We start from the raw sequence: 21983 nt of genomic DNA, 5'->3' as shown, positions 1-21983 counted from the left end.
TCTACAGCCGAGAATTCTCTACCCAGTGAAAATATCCTTCAAATACGATGGATAAATAAAAACTTTCCCAGATAAACAAAAATTAAGGGAGTTCATTGCCACAAAACCTCCTCTTCAGGAAATCCTCAGGAAAACCCTCACTCCTGAAAAATCCAAAAAAGGAAAGGGGCTACAAAACCAAGAGCAGAGGAGATAAGTAGAAGGACAACAACAGAGAGTAGCAGCTCTACATCAGAGCAGATTAAACCATGGGACGAGAAACAAAGGAAACTGAAGAAAACCAGAAAACAAGACACAAAATGGTAGTGGTAGGCCCCCACATCCCAATAATCACTCTAAATGTAAATGGATTGAACTCCCCAATCAAAAGACACAGAGTGGCAGGATGGATCAAAGAACAAGATCCAACAATATGCTGCCTCCAGGAAACACACCTCAGCCCCAAAGACAAACACAGACTCAGAGTGAAGGGATGGAGAACAATACTCCAAGCTAATAATGAACAAAAGAAAGCAGGTGTCGTTATACTAATATCAGACAAGGTAGACTTCAAAGCAAAACAGATAAAGAAAGATACAGAGGGACAGTATATAATGATAAAAGGGACTCTCCACCAAGAAGACATAACACTTATAAATATATATGCACCCAACACAGGAGCACCAAAATTTGTAAAGCAACTCTTAACAGAACTAAAAGAAGACATCAACAACAATACAATAATAGTAGGGGACCTCAATACACCATTAACACCAATGGACAGAACATCCAGACAGAAAATCAACAAGGAAATAATAGAATTAAATGAAAAATTAGACCAGATGGACTTAATAGATATATATAGAACACGTCATCCAAAAACAGCAGGATACACATTCTTCTCAAGTGCACATGGAACATTCTCAAGGATTGACCATATTTTGGGAACCAAAGCAAACATCAATAAATACAAGAGAGTTGAAATAATATCAAGCATCTTTTCTGATCATAATGCTATTAAACTAGAAATCAACTACAAGAAAAAAGCAGAGAAAGGTGCAAAAATGTGGAGACTAAACAACACGCTTCTCAACAAACAATGGATCATTGAAGAAATAAAAGAAGAAATCAAATTTTATCTGGAGACTAATGAAAATGAGAACACGACATACCAAATCATTTGGGATGCAGCAAAAGCAGTCCTAAGAGGGAAATTCATCGCAATACAGGCTCAGCTCACTAAACAAGAAAAAGCTCACATAAGCAACCTCAAACGACGCCTAACAGAACTAGAAAAAGAACAAACAAAGCCCAGAGTCAGTAGAAGGAGGGAAATAATAAAAATAAGAGCAGAAATAAACGATATTGAAACAAAAAAGACAATAGAAAGGATCAATGAAACAAAGAGTTGGTTCTTCGAAAGAATTAACAAAATTGACAAACCCCTAGCCAGACTCACCAAGAAAAGAAGAGAGAAATCGCAAATTAATAAAATTAGGAATGACAGAGGAGAAATCACAACAGATACCAATGAAATACAAGAGATCATAAGAGAATACTATGAAAAACTATATGCCAACAAATTGAACAACCTGGAAGAAATGGACAAATTCCTAGACTCCTACAATCTCCCCAAACTGAATCAGGAAGAAATGGAGAATCTGAATAGGCCAATCACAAGTAAGGAAATAGAAACGGTAATCAAAAACCTCCCCAAAAATAAGAGTCCAGGACCAGACGGCTTCTCTGGAGAATTCTACCAAACATTCAAAGAAGACTTAATACCTATTCTCCTCCAACTGTTCCAGAAAATTGAGAAAGATGGAGAATTCCCTAACACATTCTATGAAGCCAACATCACTCTGATCCCCAAACCTGACAAGGACAACACAAAGAAGGAGAACTACAGGCCGATATCACTGATGAACATAGATGCAAAAATCCTCAACAAAATTTTGGCAAACCGATTACAGCAATACATCAAAAAGATTATACACCATGATCAAGTGGGATTTATAACAGGGACACAGGGATGGTTCAACATCCGCAAGTCAATCAACGTGATACACTACATCAACAAAATGAAAAACAAAAACCACATGATCATCTCAATAGATGCAGAGAAAGCATTCGACAAGATCCAACACCCATTTATGATAAAAACCCTCAGTAAAATGGGTATAGAAGGAAAGTACCTCAACATAATAAAGGCCATATATGATAGACCCACAGCCAACATCATACTCAATGGACAAAAACTGAAAGCCATCCCACCAAGGACAGGAACAAGACAAGGGTGCCCACTTGCACCACTCCTATTCAACATAGTACTGGAGGTGCTGGCCAGAGCAATTCAGCAGGAAAAAGAAATAAAAGGAATTCAAATAGGTAACGAAGAAGTGAAACTCTTGTTGTTTGCAGACGACATGATCTTATATATAGAAAACCCCAAAGAATCCACAGAAAAACTATTAGAAATAATCAACAACTACAGCAAAGTAGCAGGGTATAAAATTAAGGTGCATAAATCAGTAGCATTTCTATACACTAACAATGAACTAACAGAAAAAGAACTCAAGAACTCAATCCCATTCACAATCACAACGAAAAGAATAAAATACCTTGGGATAAACTTAACCAAGGAAGTGAAGGATCTATACAATGAAAACTACAAGACTTTCTTGAAAGAAATTGACGATGACATAAAGAGATGGAAAGACATTCCTTGCACATGGATTGGAAAAATAAACATAGTTAAAATGTCCATACTACCTAAAGCAATATACAGATTCAATGCTATCCCAATCAGAATCCCAAGAACATTCTTCACAGAAATTGAACAAACAATCCTAAAATTCATATGGGGCAACAAAAGACCGCGAATTGCTAAAGCAATCCTGAGCAAGAAAAACAAAGCCGGCGGAATCACAATCCCCGATTTCAAAACATACTACAAAGCTACAGTGATCAAAACAGCATGGTACTGGTACAAAAACAGGTCCACAGATCAATGGAACAGAATTGAAAGCCCAGAGATAAAACCACACATCTATGGACAGCTAATCTTCGATAAAGGAGCAGAGGGCCTACAATGGAGAAAAGAAAGTCTCTTCAACAAATGGTGCTGGGAAAACTGGACAGCCACATGCAAAAGATTGAAAATTGACCAGTCTTTTTCACCACACACCAAAATAAACTCAAAATGGATCAAAGACCTAAAGATTAGGCCTGAGACAATAAGTCTTTTGGAAGAGAATATACGCAGTACACTCTTTGACATCAGTTTCAAAAGAATCTTTTCGGACACTGTAACTCCTCAGTTGAGAGAAACAATAGAAAGAATAAACAAATGGGACTTCATCAGACTAAAGAGCTTCTTCAAGGCAAGGGAAAACAGGATTGAAACAAAAAAACAGCTCACTAATTGGGAAAAAATATTTACAAGCCACTTATCCAACAAAGGGTTAATCTCCATAATATACAAAGAACTCACATGGCTTAACAACAAAAAAACAAACAACACGATCAAAAAATGGGCAGAGGACATGAACAGACATTTCTCAAAAGAAGATATGAATATGGCCAATAGACACATGAAAAGATGTTCATCATCGCTAATCATCAGGGAAATGCAAATCAAAACTACACTAAGATATCACCTTACACCTGTTAGATTGGCAAAAACATCCAAAACCAAGAGTGACAAATGTTGGAGAGGTTGTGGAGAAAAAGGAACCCTCATACACTGTTGGTGGGAATGCAAACTGGTACAGCCACTATGGAAAACGGTATGGAGACTTCTCAAAAAGTTAAAAATAGAAATACCCTATGACCCAGCCATCCCATTACTGGGTATCTATCCTAAGAACCTGATATCAGAAATCTCAAGAGTCCATTGCACCCCTATGTTCATCGCAGCATTATTTACAATAGCCAAGACGTGGAACCAGCCTACATGCCCAGAAACTGATGATTGGATAAAGAAGATGTGATATATATACACAATGGAATACTACTCAGCCATAAAAAAAGACAAAATTGGCCCATTCACAACAACGTGGATGGACCTCGAGGGTATTATGTTAAGCGAAATAAGCCAGTCAGAGAAAGACGAAATCTATATGACTCCACTCATAGGTGGAAATTAGTATATTGATAAGGAGATCTGATGGGTGGTTACCAGGGAAAAGGGGGGGTGGGGGGAGGGCACAGAGGGGGAAGTGGTGTACCCACAACATGACTAACAAAAATGTACAACTGAAATCTCACAAGGTTGTAATCTATCATAACATTAATAAAAAAAATAAAATAAAATAAAAGAATGCTATTCCATGAGTAAAATAACAATACCCGCTGTTACAAGATATGACTGAAATATTGCAGGATAGAGGATGTGGATATGCAAACTAGAGGAAAGATAAGGCAACAAACTCAAGAACGATGTGTCCATGTGGTTGCTAAAATTTCTGCAAGGAATAACTCATAGTCTCACCTTTGCCAAATAAGTGTTTTTTGTTTGTTTGTTTGTCAAAGATAAAGCAGAAGCCTTGCTTTAAGGCAGCAAAATTCACACAGCAAAATTATGTGTTAAAAACTGAAAAGGCACAAAGTAATATAGTACTAAAAATAAATTTCACTAAAATTAAAGGAAAGTTTTCACGAAAGAATTATTGTAGAAAAGCAATCATTTATTATGACAAACATTGTAAAAGAGACTATACGAAAACAGTTTATTTGAAAAGTCAATGAATCATAAGTCGTAAGTCTAGAAGAAAACAAAATGTCCTTTCTTATTGACAGCTGACATACTCATTAACTTGCTAGATTTACTATAAACTTTATTATTAGGTATTCTCTGTAAAGGCTCCATGGAGTAAAAAGGAGTTGCCTGACAAAGAAGAGACGACTATTTCAACATTACATTATACTTTCCCTATGTTTCAGATAGGATATTTAACGTATTTTAGTTTTTACTCCTTACAAATTAACTTGCACTGAATTTAATGAAATTCAATATAAATTCCATTTTACTCTAGTTAAATCTCACTAAACAAATTATTTGGTTTTTCTCCTGCATAGTAGTATATGCACATCAAATACACTTTTTGTGTGTGTTTTACTTCACAAAGAACGTTTTCATTAATAATTTAGTAAACTTAAAAAAAAAGGCAAACTAGTAAATATATATAGAAGTGACAGACACACAATCTTTCTGCAAAATATAAAGAAAATAAAGGGAATACAATTTGATAGGTATATATTTTAAAATATTTAAATACTTTTGGGAACCAAATTAATAATTATATTCTACATATAAGAACAACAACCTCCATAAGAGAGACAAACATTATAAACAAGTACTGATTTCACTTCTTTTGCCTACCGAAAGCACACACATTTCATTTTTTATGTTACTTTGGTTAAAAGTATGCAATAAAATTTTCACATTATATTTATAATAGGCACTCTTCCTTGAACTAAATATCAGGAAACATGGTCAAAGGATTTTTATGTCATTTTAAAGTATAAAGGGAAATCTGGTTTAGGTAATTAAACATTGAAATATTGATATTTCCAGGTAATTTTGTTGGTTTACATATGATAATAGTGTTAATCAGGACTTTACAATGAAACTTCTAATTATTAAGATGGCAGCTTAATTATTAAGGCAGTTACAAAATTCAGAATAATTACTGGAACAACTTTGGTTACCAAGTTAGCGTTTAAGAAAAAAAATCTTGACCTAAGTTCACTAAACAAATTAATGAGTCATAAATATCCACATTATAAGAGGATTCTTAATGATAGGATCATTGACATAAATGCTTTATGAGATTCTCTAAATTTTTTATATCTTATATTCCATCAAGCAGTCTGCCAAACAACCTGTATTTATCATAATTTAAAATAAAAGGACCACTTTTATGAGAAAAATATTTATATGCTTACAGAAATTCATTTAAATTATCACTTGAAATTGATTTTGTTTATAAAATTTATCAAAGTAGCATTAAAAATAAATTTTAATAATACAAAATTATATCACATTAATAGATTAATGTTTATTACTGAGGAAAGAAAGAAACCTCATTAAGTGCCTATTATGTCCAGACACTATGATACTTTATATATACTATCCTATTTCAATTCATATCACAATCAGATAAAGCTGGCATCATTAAAATCACTCCACAGATGGCAAAAGTGATTCTCAGAGTTGTTCACAATGGTTCAGAGTGAGGGCTTTGGAGTCAGGCTTTCAGGAATAGAATCCTGGTTCTGCCACTTAAGTCACTGTGACCTCAAGCAAGTTATTCCATTTTTCTCTCCCTCATCAGCAGAACAGGATTAGATAAGATAATACAATTACAAACAGTGACTGGCACATAGTAAGTACTCAGTAAACACTGTGTGCTACCACTACATGCCCACAGACATCCCCAACACCTAAGAGCAGAGAGTACGAACAGAACACCGGTTTGAGCCTTAATCTGTCTCACACAAGAACTCCTGCCCATTGCACCACAGTCTCTAAGGAGAACTACTTAGTGTAGTTTTCATTGTTTGATTATACAAAACGTTATTTTATCTTGTGCCAGAAAGTACATGTTTTTTTAAAGCAAATTCTTCCTAAGTCACTGAGAGAGGAAGATTTTTGTTTTGTTTTGTGTCACATATAAAATTTATTAACACATGTTCTTAAAAAAAAAAAAAGGAGAGTGCGCCAAATTTAAGGACATGTCATTTGCAGTCAATATATATGATCATCCAAATCAAAGTAAAACGAAATTTCTAATTTATTGAGTCATTCTTAGACACAAAATATGAAAGATATGATTACTTCAAGATTGGAGTTATACTTCTTAAGATAATTTATTAATCATTTATTCATTCTTTTAGTCATTAAATAAATTATTTCTGTAATGTCTAGTGAAAGGCAATTTATTTAATTATTGCTTATCATCTAGTCCAATATAAAATAATAAAATAGTTTTAGTCCCCGAGGAATGAGAAAACATCCAAATAGCTTTCATCACTTGGCAGAATTACTCAAGGTGGCCACAGTACTTGAAAATCAATATGAATAGGATGAAATCACAACAGTAAGTAAATATTGGTCTAATTTACTTATTCAAAAACAGATCACATCAAAAATACTGTATGTGTTGTCACAATATTTATCTACTCCTTCTGTTGATTAAATTTTGTGCCATGATAAAAGCTAACCACACCTTAAAAGAAAAGGCAATAAAAAGTGTTACTCCTGGACATTTAAACATTAAAGTGGTAGCTATAAAAAAATCCAAAACTCAGCTGAAGAAAAATCATCTTAAAGCTTCTAGGCTTTCTATGACTTGGTATTAGCTTCAAAACTTGAGTTAACACATTCCTCAATTTTAAGCCACTGTATCTAGAAAATGAGGAAATAATTCAAAACTAGTTTTCATCGATACAACTGCAATTCAAAATGTAAGTTCTACTTGATTACTTAAGTCATTCTCTATTGTAAATAACATCATTGGTAGAAGGAAGTTCAAATATAAAGTAACATGGCACCTATTATAAAAACCAATTTCTCTAAAATTGATGATATATAATATTTTTTACTATACAACTGTAGTATTAAGAGAAAATCTTGTTGATCACCCAGCCCATTGTCATTATAATAACAAAAACTAGCACGTACTGAGTGCTTAATATGTCAAGCTCTACATTTTACGGCATTTAATCTAAATAACCCAGTGAGCTATTATTATTCCAATTTTGTAATAGTGGAAACTGAAGCACAAACTAAAACACCCAAGGTTGCACTAATAATATATATAAACTCAGGATTTGAACCCAAGTCTAAGGCTATAATATGTAGCCTTCATGATAAAGCAAAGCCCCAAAATTCTCCTGCACAAATAAAGCCTATTTTTTAAAGGCTCCAGAAAATAAGATTATTCCTTCAATAAATAATTTCAATACTAAAGTGCCCTATATAGAACAAAACTCATCAAGGTTTATAACAATGGTATACTACTGCCAACAGACATAAGGTTTACAGAAACAGTAAAAAGTTTCATAAAAAGGGAATATTGAGTAGAGGAAAGTGCACAGAAACGAAAATGCTTCAGCTTGAAACACAGAAGGAAGAGACATAACCTATTTTAGTGTTTAGCTCAATTTCCCCAAAAAGTAATTAAGAATTAGATAATACAGATCTTCCTCGACTTATGATCGGTTATGTTCCAATAAACCCATCCTAACTTTAAAATATCATAAGTCAAAATGCATTTAATACACTTAACCTACCAAATATCATAGCTTAGCCTAGACTACTTTACATGTGCTTAAAACACTTATGTTTAGCTACAGTTGGGCAAAATCATCTAATACAAAGCCTCTTTTATAAGAAAGTGTTAAATATCTCATGTAATTTATTGAATACTGTACTGAAAGTGAAAAACAGAAAGATTGTATGGGTAAAAATGGTTCTAAGTGTATCAGTGTGGCTAACTGGGAACTGCCCAGCATCACGAGAGAGTATTGTACCGCATATCATTAGTCCAGCAAAAGACCAAAATTCAAAATTCAAAGTATAACTTCTACTGAACGTGTATCACTTTCACATCATCGTAAAGGTGAAAAATCCTAAGTCAAAACATTGTAAGTCAGTAATCATCTGCACTGCAATTTTCGTCATGTATTTATTACGCAAACAAATTTTCAAAAAAGTGCATATCAAATTTTCTCTGGAAGATTTAAAAATTTCATATAGATTCTCAATCATCTAGAACAATTTAATATTGATTAAAAATAAGACGATATATCCCATTTCAAGATCTCAATCATCCATAGGAATTTATGATATACCTGTAAAACAAAACATTCTATCAACCCTTGCCCTATAGCTAAGACTGTGTTCTTCAAATAGAAGGAGAAATCCATTTAACAATGTGCCTTTAACATTACAAAAACAAAAAGACTGTATCACTGATGCACACACTTGTCTATAAGGTCACCTTCAAAACTTTAAATAATGCAAGTCTGTATTACTGATATACACAATTGTCCACAAAAGAGCCAACCTCAGACATCAAGGGCTGTGAAACATTTAATGAAAAATATTAGATAAGAATCAAAATAGCACATAACTGAATCATAGGGCAGCCTGGAATTGGGTATGTATTATTATCATTAACGAGGAGAGTCATACCTTTCTTATTATGTTTGCTATTGGCTGTAAACTAAGAACATATCCACTACTGAAAAAGCTGAAGTTATTTATTACAGGGAAAAATTAGGATGAATGATATAAAAAAATTAAAAACAAACAAGTCAAAACGAAAATCAGAATGCTGACCCCTCAAACTGTCTTTTATTTACATGATGAAATAAATATAATTTAAATATCAAAATATAATATAAACAGTAAAATGAGTTTTGAAGACAGGCAATGAAAAATAACCACGTGCCTTGGATGAATGGACCAGATAATCTGTTACATGATTTTAACACTAAGATTTTATAAGGCTATTCATAATGATATAAATTAGCGTGATACTTTTAGTTGGAGCATTTCAAACTGTATAGTCTTTCTAAATTTTCTTTACAAAGCAACAAATTTCATTTCATGTTAAAATAATTATGGATTTAATATTAATTCATAAGGAATATTTAAATTACACATAGAGTTTTCTACTGGCTACTTTAACTTCTTTTCACAGCACTTATTAGGGTTTTAAACTATTGATCATAGTGTGTACTGGTTCACTAAGATGATAGCAAAATATTCTGAATTCAAATCCAGAACTGGGATTTAAAGTTTCAGTTTTCCACTAGGCTGATCTGCCTCCCAATGAAATTATTTAAGATCTCATAGCAAACTAGTATCGCAGCAGGGCATGACCTCAGGATTCCTTTTCACTTCAAAACTCCAATCGTTTTTAGACTATTTTGATATAAAAGAAAGCATGACCCATACATGGGACCTGAACATACAGGTCACATTTATACTTTACATAAAGATGGTCCCAACACAGGGACATTATTATTAGTAATACTAAAAGAGAAGTTTGTTAATAACTAATTTAGATAATAATATGACAAAATCGTGTTACATTTCAATAGACTTTAAATTTTTCCCATTTTAGCTTCATTCACTAGTTTTTCTATCAATTCAAAATTGGATAACCCATGGAGAATTTCACGTATATGTATAAACACTAATGAAACATTCCTAGATTATCATTGGAGTAAAAATTAATGTTACCTAAATAACTTTCCTTTTAAATTCTCCAAGCATAGCAAAATACAGAGTCAAACAGCTGTTAAAATTCACATTTAACTTCTTAAATATATGATTCTAAGATATAACATTAAATCAGTTTGTTGCATGAGGTACTTTTTAATAAAAAGGAAGGAAGCTACAAAAATTTAACATGAAATCAATCTTATTAGGAGATATTTAATTTTCATGTAAACATGGATATGCCACTTTTTAGATTTGGGTTCTCAAACATAAGATATATATATATATATATATATATAAAAGCTAGTATTAATTAATATTGTGCTACTTTTATGATAATAGCATTATAAAATAACACCAGTACTTAAGATATAAATTATGTAACTGTTATTAAATACTATTCTTCCAAATAAACTTTACCCTAGTAATTTTCTTTAACCTGACAGGACAATCCAAACCATGAGTATTTGCAAAGGATAAGGTCAGGACTAACATTCTTTCTCAACTGCATATTATAATCACTATGCTATATCTGCTAAGAATTTTTTATTTATTATCAAGGAAGTCACTCCTTTATGGTAATGAAAATCTAAGAGTCAGGTTTTCTTATACTGTATAAATATATATCTGCCTTAGTCCTAAAGAAAATCTCATTAGCACTTCAAGGATAAAAACCAAATATCATAATACATTTACACAGCACTCAGTATACCATGCATAATCTAAGTGTGAAAAACCATCAGAAATTTCACATTCAAAGAGAACTTACCAGACAGTTGTTTCCACTTGACTGTCATTGAGCTGCCGATTGTCCAGTTGGGCAAAAAGTGGGAAAAGCACTTGAATCCCTCCAATTGAATGAATTGCACTATGAATTGAATGTGTTACTATAGCTTTCACATCCTATGTTCAAAAATAAAAATGTTTATTAAATTTCTACAGCATAATGTTATCACTATTCCCTTGTTCCAAATAACTTTGTAAGAGAATTAAATGAGAGAGACATTTTAAAAGCCCTCAATTATAAAATTTCTGATACACATATAAAATAAAAATTAAAATATCTTGGCTAATCACTTTTAAATCTGAAATTCTTAAGTTGAGAGATTTTTACACTAAAAGTAAGAAGCTATAAGTCAAAAGATATTCTAAACTAAGAAATACTATTAACAAATTTTAACAGAGGTAATTTTTATGTTACAGAACAATACTAATATGTTCTTAAAGCAAAGTACGTTTTTATTTCTGCCTGTTCAGCCAATCAATTTGTTTTATTTCAAACAATATAGAACATGCATGTTAACAGAAATGACAGATTTCCTACTAAGGAGAGAAGTCCAAGGTAAAGTATATTGCCAAAATAAAGGAAAGCAACAAAAATATCATTCAAAAATCTAGAAAAGCAAACAGCAATTGTAGATTTACAGATGAGCAATGTTTAATATGTAAAATACAGACATTTGTTAATGCTGATGAAAACTAACCTACTATTCACTCACCTGGAGCATTAGAGCGTGTGGGGAATGCACAAAAATCGATGCATTTTCCTTTGGTGATGATTCCAGGCATAGCTGAGCATCAGTGGCCTTAGCGTTATACGTAAATGCAATACTACTTGCAAGTTTCCCATCATACAGAACTTGTTTATGATGTTCTGCCAAATGAATATCACTCTCGGATTTAAACTTAAAGGTGCTCTGAAAAAATAAAACTAAATTAAACACTCTTTTTAAATGTAACATACTAAAACTCTAAATTTTTAAAGCAAAGAAGCATTTAAGATAATAAACAATTTATTGTGACCTTTCCATGTGTCAGGCTCTTATAGCATTATATTATTTTGTCATTATCACTTCAGGGCTATCACTTCAGTTCAGCTAAATTTTATTAAGATAAACGTAGTCATATCTTAACATTCACATTTTTATTGTTTTTGATAATTTACAAAATAATTTTATTAGAAAAAATATAAAGCCAAATGATATTAAGTGTAAATAGGATTTTGCTTTAATACTTTATAACATAAATTTAATTTTTCTTGTTGACATTTTCAAAAGTATTTATATAAGTAAATATTGCCTGGCACATGAATTACTTATATAGAAAAAGGACTATCATTTGAGACTATAAAAAATGTTTATAAGCAAAAATATTTATGTCTTTACTATAAAAATGATATCAACATATTGAATGTCAATGCTACTGGACAAAAGTATCACAATAGCCATGCTAAACACAGAAGAGAAGTTCATTAAAACATGCTACCAGTTTATATGAAGGAAAAGAAATAAAGATGTACCAGCTGTAATAAGAAAGGCATTGAAAGAAATGCTTAAAATTTCTCTGTAGATCTGAACTTGACAATGAAAAATAATATTTAACCTTTCCAACAATCATATGACATCAGTACTATTATTATTTTTAATTTGCAACTCTGAAAACCAAATTTGAGAGAAATTAAGATCTAGAAGGGATGGTGCTATGACAAAATGCCAAGTCTTCTGACTCATAGTAAATATTAACAGATTAATAGTGAAGTGATCTGGATTATAATCCAGACTCTGCCATTACTTATCTCTTATTTAGGGTCAAACAAATCAATTAACTAACACGTCTCCAATTTCCTCACTGTAATGTTATAGTAAGATTAAATGAAATGTTCCACACTCAAGTTCTTACAGGAAGCAAATACACAAGCATATAAGTGAAGAGGGCCAAGTAAGGACTTCAAACTAGAGAGAACACGTCCTGTCTATAAGTGATCCCTAGTGCTCAGCTCAAGTAATCATTATACCATGTTGAAAAATTCCATATTTTTCAAAAGAAACATGAAATCTGGATTTTCATTTAAAATCACTAATTTTTAACTTAATCCAAATATTTTAAACCAGTGCAGATCAAACATTTCAGGCCAAATTTAGTCAGTTTTCTACTTCTGGGCTAGTATCTAAAGAGCCTTTCTAACTTGAATCTGAATGCAAACTGTTACTATTAGGCATATGCCAAGATAAGAGCTGCATGGATAATCAAAAATTTGTGTACATTTGGTTATGGATGGAACTTTTTACTTTTAAATGTAAGTATGCTTATATATTTCAATATTAGAAATAAGCTAACAAAATCACACTATTTGGGATCAGAACTTTTGTTCTCTTCTTAATTAAATGGAATGCAGATCATTATCTCCCACCTCAAAGTTTCAAAATTTAATCTTTTTTTATAACTCACAGACTCACTTCCCAAGCTAGAGGTAACAGTTAGATTTAAAATACGTCCTGGTGTAAAGAAAGATTCTACTTCTGTCCTTAGCGTACTAAAGAATAGGTGACAATTACAATAGAAAATTGAAACAAAGAATTAAAAAAAAATTTGAATAAAATTATGTTAACTATATTAGATAGTAATAATGGCAATGTAAAACACACCTAACTACCTTCTTCACTGGTTGCCTTGGTATTGTAAATAAACACTTTAATATGTATTTCAGTAAGATCAGAAATACTCCAAATGTTTAATATTTGTATTTCTAACCCATTTTAAAGTAAAATTGCACAAATATGCTAGATTTTGACTTATCTTGAAGAGTACTCATCAAAAGCAGAATTAAGTATTTTGGAAGAGTAAAACATAGGAGTTAATTTGTAGAAATAAAATTATTTAACTGAGAGAATTTGGAGAAGAGTATAAAGGACAATGTAGACACCAGAGAAGCAGACCAAATAAGAAAGAGGAAAGACTATAGGAGATGGATGAGCCAAGGGCAGAGTTGGAGGTTAATCAAACAGAGCCGGGCTGCCTCCTTATGCTGATGATATTATACAAAGAAAGGCAATGTGTAAATGATGGGAATAGCAATTGGAGGACATGCAACATGTGCTCTATCTAGTCGTTACATTTTAAGGATTTTCTGGATTTGACACTAAAAGCAAAAGCAACAAAAGCAAAAATAAACAAGTGGGACTACATCCATCTAAAACGCTTCTGCAGAGCAAAGAAAACCATCAGCAAAATAAAAAGGCAACCTACTGAATAGGAGAAAATATTTGCGGATCATATATTTAATAAGGGATTAATACCAAAATATATTTAAAAAGTCATAAAACTCAATAGCAAAAAACCAAATAACCTGATTAAAATATGGGCAGAGGATCTAAATAGACATTTTTCTGAAGAAGACATACAGATGGCCAGTAGGTACATGGAAAGGTGCTCAACATCACCAGTCATCCGGGAAACGCAAACCAAAACCGCAATGAAATATCACCTCACACCTGTTAGAACAGCTATTATCAAAAAGAAAAGAGACAACAAGTATTGGAGAGAAGGTGGAGGGAACCCTTGTGCACCCTTGGTGGGAAAGTAAATTCGTACAGCCACGATGGAAAAAGAGCACGGAGATTCCTAAAAAGATTTATAACAAAACTACCATATGATCCAGTAATTTGACTTCTGGATATTTATCCAAAGAAAAAGAAAACACTAACTCAAAAATATATATGCACCCCCTTATTCACTGCAGCATTATGTGTAATAGCCAAAATATGGAACCAACCTAAGTGTCCATCAACGGATGAATGGATAAAGAAAACGTGGTGGAGATATATATACATACACAGACACATACACACACACAGTGGTATGTTCTTTAGTCATAAAAAAAGAAAGAAATCTTGTCCTTTGTAACAACATGGATCTTGGGGACATTATGCTAAGTGAAATAAGTCAGACAGAGAAAGATAAACAGCGTTATGATCTCAGCTATATGTAAAACCTAAAAAAAAAAGACCTGAACTCATACATACAGAGAACAGATGGATGGTTGCCAGCAGTGGGGCATGGGGGAAAGCAAAATGGGTAAAGGAGCTCAAAAGGCACAAACTTCCAGTTATAAATAAATCACGGGCATTTGTAATATACAGCGTGGTGACTATAGTTAATAATACTGTATTGTATATTTGAAAGCTGCTAGAAGAGTAGATATTACAAGTTCTCATCACAGGAAAACAATTTTCTAACTATAGATGGTGTTGGATGTTAACCAGACTTACTGTGGTGATCATTCACAATATATACAAATATTGAATATTTATGTTGTATACCTTAAACTAATACAATGTTATGTGTCAATAATATCTCAATAAAATTGGGGGGAAAAGCTTTAAAATTTTTTTTAAAAATATTGTACTGTCAGTTCTGTACAGGACAATACAAATGACCCACAACTTAACAATGGTTCAACTTAGGAGTTTTCAACTTTATGATGGTGTAAAAGCTATACACATTCAGTAGAAATCGTAGTTCGAATTCTGAACTTTGATCTTTTCCTGAGCTAGAAATATGTAGTATGATACTCTCTTGTGACACTGGACAGCAGCAGCGAGCCACAGCTCCCAGTCAGCCATGAGATCATGAGAGTAAAAACCAGATACACTTATAACCATTTTATATCCATATAATCATCCTGTTTTTCACTTTCAGTACAGTATTCAAACATGAGATATTCAACACTTTACTATAAAACAGGCTTTGTGTTAGACGATTTTTCCCAACTGTAGTTTAATGTAAGTGTTCTGAGCATGTTTAAGGTAGGCCAGGCTAAGCCATGGTGCTTGGCAGGTTAGGTGTATTAAATGCATTTTTGACTTACAATATTTTCAACTTACAATGGGTTTAGCAGGAAGTGACCCCACCACAAGTCAAGGAAGATCTGTAGTTAAAAGCATTAGTTTTGAGCCAGATCTGATGGCCTAGTGGTTAAAGTTTGGCACTCTCTGTTTTGGTGGCCCAGGTTCACTTCCTGGGCATGGAACCACATCACTTTGTCAGTAGCCATCGTGTGGTAGTGGCTCACATACAAGAAACAGGACATGCAACTAGAATATACAACTACGTACTGGGGTTTTGGGAAGGAAAAAAAAAGAGGAAGACTGGCAATAGACGTTAGCTCAAGGCAAATCTTTCTCAGGAAAAAATAAATAAATAAATAAAAGCATTAGCTTTAACACCAGTTAGACTCGAGTTTGCATCTCAACTGTACAACCTACTAGATGTGTATCCATCCACAAGTTATTTACTTCTCATCTGTTACACACCTAACACATAAAATAGAACACTTTGAACAATACCTGGTTCTTTAAAGCAACTCACAACAGTAGCTGCTATTATTACTACCTCCTTTTCTACATAATATTATACAAACATTTTTCCGTGTTAAAATTTTTTTCATAAATGTTACTCATAACATTGACCATAAATTTTACAGAATGGCATATTGCACTTATGATAGTAGACATCCAGACATCTGTGACATAGTGGCTAATGAGGCAAAGCCTCACTGAGTAGTACCCTAATCACCCAAACTGAAATTACTTAATTTCAGTAAATATGAGAAAATGGGCCAGAACACTGCTAAACTCAACAAAACTAAGTTTATCTAATTGCTACAAGAGCAGAGGCACTTTATTTTCTAATACTAATCTCTAAAAACTTCACCAATGTCAGGAATACAGCCATTTCCCATTGAATTTATGTAAGAATAACATTTATATGACAATATCTATTGCTCTTCTCAGACTCACTATGTGACAAGTGTTGCTAATATTAACATGGCAATGACACTGCAATAGTCAATAAATCATATTTCCTGATCTATAATTAAGAGAATGTTGCCACCTGTACATGGTACAAATTTCCCTTCAAAATGAATAAACAATCCATCTGAATTCATTAAAAAAATATACATTTCCAAACTTCTCTAGGAAAATACATAAATAGGATCAATCTATTTTCCTGCTACAAATTTTTGAGAATTCTACATGAATGGAAATCCAAATTCACTATTTTGATATTCAAGGTCTTCGATAACTTGGTTTCAACCCATTAGAATCATCCTCACATTCCACCATAAATCACTCTGCCTACTTTGTATTCTACCATGAAGCCATGGCTGACTGTGGATCAATCCATAAGCACATCCTGTACTCCCTTGCCCTCTGTCTAACATTCTTATCATCACGTCCTGCTCACCTTCTGAAATTTATTTATTTTTCAAGAACCCTAAAAAACTTCCTTTTTTACAAGGAGTTCCTAAATCCTCTGTATCTGGAATTAATCATCCTTCCATAAAACTTTAATAGTACTTACATTATACTCCCTAAATGGTACACATATCAACTTTTAATTATAAACATTTAACGACATAATTATTCTTATAAAGAGAGTATAAGTTTAATCATTTTTAATGTCCAAAGTTTAGAACAGCCCCTTTAATATAATAAATATTGATATATTGTTGAATTTTATTCAATGGCATGCCCTACAATCATTACTACCACCCCTTAACAAGCAAGAGTGTAGAAGAAAGAAAAGATTATGGTCACAGGCATGCCAACAAATGGCAAACGGATTAGAATAGAAAATTTCAATGCATGAAGTGAAGTTAGTACTTCAACATAGTGGAAAATGATTAAATCACTCAAATCTTTAAAAGTTGCCATAATGCCATATATCCAATTAGTAGAACTGCCAAGTACCAGCACTATAAACACTGCAATATTTAAAATACTAAACAAGAGAAACACATCACTGATGAAAACCAATATCAAAGAGACAATGATAAAAGATACACTCTACGGAATGATTTGATTGGAAATATGTGTGAATAATTATAATCTAGTAGAGGAAAACCCTGAAATTTCTATACCACGACTGACATTCATTTGTACAATAATTACTGAGCATCTGAGGATATGGGTATAACCCACTGTCACTTGGCCAACAAAGTCTCAAAGTCTCAAAGAACTGTGTGACCTCTGGGACCTCGCTATTGCTACTGGTAACAACTGCTTTCTGCCAAGGCTCATGGTGTCTCAGACTGTAAATGTGCAGCTCTGCCCTTGGCAAAAGACCCACAATGAACCCTCACAAAGACTTCTGCCCGTATCCCAACAACTTGCTCCTTTTCAGCACCCCCTCCCACAAGTTCCACCTGTTTCAGCAGCTCTGAATCCTGACCTCAACATCTTCAGCTCAGCAGGATCACCCTGCTATGCCTCGCCTCCACCTTCTTGTGCCTCACTAAAAATACTGACCCCAGCCAGAGAGTTGGGGTGACTATTGAACTCATCTTCAATGTTCTCCTACTCTCAAGGATCTGAGGCTGTGCTATGTATATTGAAATGTGTCTAAAAATGGATAGTTTTGTATATTTTGCTGATTTTTAGTTATTTACAGTGGCAGGGCACATCCAGTACTAGTTACTCTATTATGGACAAAATCAGAGGACAGGTTGAAAGCTTTTAAAATTAATTAGTTAAGCAAGAAAGTTTGTAATTGGATAGCACATTTTAAAAGATTTTCTGCAAATTCTAATTTTCATCCCCATAGGAAAAACAAAGCAGTTAAAGAGTACCAATGGATCAAAACAAAAACAAAAAATCACAGTATTTTCAGTTCAATGAACCTATGAGATGTAATCAAGGGAAGCAGATTGTTCCCCACCAAAAGAAACAAAGATCACTTAATCTTTAAGGATTTCAAATTAATCTTAGAAGCTTCATGAGCCTGACTGAGCTAGTTTTAACACTATCTTCTCTATGAAGCATTTCTCAGTTTCCCAATGAGAGCCCTTCTCCAGGATCCCATAAGACTTAGTGTTCACAGATTATATCCTGATCATAACATTCAATAAACTTGACTTTTTTGCTTTTTCTATGTCTTTCTCCCTTATTTGGTTGTCAGCTCTTTAAAGGTAATTTACAGTTTTGCATCTTTCATAATGCCTATAATAGCACTCTGTGCACAGAAATGCTTTAATACATGTTCTCTGAATTGTAAAGTTGTATGAGGAAATTCATCCTAATGGAAGCATTTTAGTTATTTCTCTAGTCATTTTAAAACTACATTTAAATGACTTTTCCATATTCAGGGAAAATTCATAAATTTAGAATAAAATTATCCATTCCTAACTCTTAAGATTAAAAATATACCACCCTATTTCATCTTCTGTGATTTTGGTCTTCCTTCAGGACTCAATTCAATCATAAATCTCATTTTCTACTGTTGCCAAAACCCACTGTTTTTCAGTTTTAGTTTATTTAAATATTTTTCTTTGGCTTTTTTTAAAGGGGCTGGGCCCCTTCCTATATTTATTGCATGTATAAGAGTTGGCTGTTTTGAGAAACACAGCAACCATTAAGTATAAATACAAAATCACTAATGTTCTTTGTCCTAGACTGAACTTCCAAGCAATAAAATTTTTTGAGCTGAAAGTCTTATACTAATATTTACAGGTATCATTTACTTTTTTTTATCTTCAATGAATTTAAGTAAAAAGTCCTGCAAAACACAAAAGATAGGACTCTCTTTGACTGATGGTTACTAGCCTTTAAAAACAATTAGTCTAAAAAAGTTCATTGATTCTTCCTACCCTTTATTTTCTGGACAGAGGGTATTATAACTATGATGCTTAAGAACTCGGAAAACTTGCTTTCTGAAAATATTGACTGAATAAAATACTGAAAACTGTACTGTAAAACACTGTAATTAGCCTCTCCATGTCTGCATTTTAACACTGCTGAAATATATGTGCATTCCGTTGTCTGGAACAAAACCTTTACTTTCATTTTGTTCTTATTGCTTACAGTGTAATCAACAACTTCTAATATTTTCTCTTGAAAGTTATAAAATCTTTTTAGGGAAATGTAATGCAAGATGTCTAATAAAATCTATTCTTATTTGGAAAAATATTGGTCTTGATTTTTTCAGTCCATGATACAAAGTCCATAATTCCCTCCTTTGTTTTATGGGAGTCAAAGAAATTCACATCATAATTGATTAAATCTAACAATTTCAGATTTAAAAAAATTTTTTGATGCAACTTAAGTGACTGTCAACATATAATCTGTTATACAAATATCATTTTCTTATCTTTACCCAATTGTGGTATTTATATTACTTTTGAGTCTTAAACATTATATATTAAGGTATAATAAGCATATTTGTACATAAAAATTAATATTTATTTATTGAATTATTCCTTTGAGAAGGACTTCCAGAAGGAGAATTATTATATAAACTGGTATGAGTAAGATGGGGATAAGAATGACTGTCAATAGGTATGTGGGATGTTTCTGGGGTGATAGAAATGTTATAAAATTGGACTGTGGTGATCTTTGTACAACTCTGTAAGTTTACCTAGAATAATTTTTTTGTACACTTAAAATGAGTGAATTGGATGATACATAAATTATACCTCAATAAAGCTGCCATAAAATTTTTAAAGAAAAAGAGGGTATGGACATATTTTGCACTAATTACATTCAAAGGAGTAGTATACAGCACAGACTTCTTAATATAGAATGTTTCAGTACAGCATCTCAACATGGAATATTACATGTAATGTGTACAATACACATTCTTCTCAAGAACACATAAACAACTAGTAAAGAAAATACATATTTGGGTTCATAAGACAAGCTTCACCAAATTTCCAAAAATTAGAATCATAAAAATAAAATGGATATATTCCTCAAAAAATAAAATTTAAAAAAAAATTCAAAAGTAGGGGCCGGCCCCATGGCCGAGAGGTTAAGTTCACGCGCTCCGCTGCAGTGGCCCAGGGTTTTGCTGGTTCCTGGGTGCGTACATGGCACCACTCATCAGGCCATGTTGAGGCAGCATCCCACATGCCAAAACTAGAAGGACCTGCAACTATGATATACAACTGTGTACCGGGGGGATTTGGGGAGATAAAGCAGGAAAAAAAAAAAAAAAAGATTGGCAACAGTAGTTAGCTCAGGTGCCAATCTTTAAAAAAAAAAAATTTCAAAAATAAATATAAAATGTGAAAACTCTGAAATATATTCAAAAATTTATATTTATAACTTAAAATTTTCATACAAAGAACTCTAGACTACAGCTCCAATGGTGAGTTCTTGCAAATATTGAGGAAAAAAGGAACAATTTTTAAAAAAGAACACTAAAGTATCCCATCCAGTCAAAAAACAAATAATAAGCCCTAGAGGGAAGGAGAGGTAGTAGTATCAAGAAATGAGACAACATATTACCTAAACTGTCCACTTTCCAACCAAAAATTGAGAGACATGCAAAGAAAAGGGAAAGAAAACCCATAAATGGGGGGAAAAGCAGGCAATAGAAACTGCCAGTGAGAGCAAACAGATGACAGATCTAAAAGAGAAAGACTTCAGAGTGGCCATTAAAAATATGTTCAAAAACTAAAGGAAACCACAATTAGAGAAATAAGTGCAGGTAGGATGACAATGTCACATTAAATAGAGAACACTGATAAAGAGATAGATACTATAAAACCAATCCAAATGGAAATTCTGCAGTTGAAAAGTATAACTCAATGGAAAAATTCTGTAGAGGGGCTCAACAGTAGATTTGAACATGCAGAAGAAAGAATTAGCAAACATGAAGATAAACCAATAGAGTATGCAATCCAAAAGCCAGAGAGAAAAAAAGAGTGAAGAAAATAATCAGAGCCTCAGAGAAACGTAGCAAACAATTAAGTGTACCAACATACACAGAATGGAAATACCAGAAGTAGAGAAGAGAGAAAATATTCAAAAACTTAATGGCCAATACTTTCCACTTTATTGAAAAATATTACACATTCAAGAAGCCCACAAACTCCAAGAAAGACAAAAGCAAAGAAATCCCCAAACAGAAAAAAATCATAGTAAATTGTTGGAAGCCAAAGACAAGGAGATAATCCTAAAAGCAGCATGAGAAAAATGATTCTTCA

General features: G+C 32.8%; 1 protein-coding gene across 9 annotated transcripts in view; it reads right to left on the bottom strand.

Annotated features, from left to right (window-relative positions):
• Nucleotides 1–21983, bottom strand: part of NBEA (neurobeachin) — a 680233-nt gene that overhangs the window by 571373 nt on the left and 86877 nt on the right. For 8 of the 9 annotated variants that reach the window (XM_070520525.1, XM_070520517.1, XM_070520519.1 and 5 more), the window contains 2 exons: nt 11716–11913; nt 10986–11119 (listed from right to left, as the gene is read on the bottom strand). In XM_070520525.1, coding sequence (XP_070376626.1) covers nt 10986–11119; nt 11716–11913 — 332 coding nt within the window. Of the gene's footprint in view, nt 1–10985; nt 11120–11715; nt 11914–21983 lie in introns of those variants that run through there. The other variant, XM_070520526.1, reaches the window with a different exon arrangement.

This window comes from Equus asinus, chromosome 11 (genome assembly GCF_041296235.1).
Source record: "Equus asinus isolate D_3611 breed Donkey chromosome 11, EquAss-T2T_v2, whole genome shotgun sequence".
In the NCBI taxonomy this organism is placed as follows: Eukaryota; Metazoa; Chordata; class Mammalia; order Perissodactyla; family Equidae; genus Equus; species Equus asinus.
Note: the sequence above shows the minus strand (reverse complement) of the source record. Positions and strands in the feature narration are given on the sequence as shown.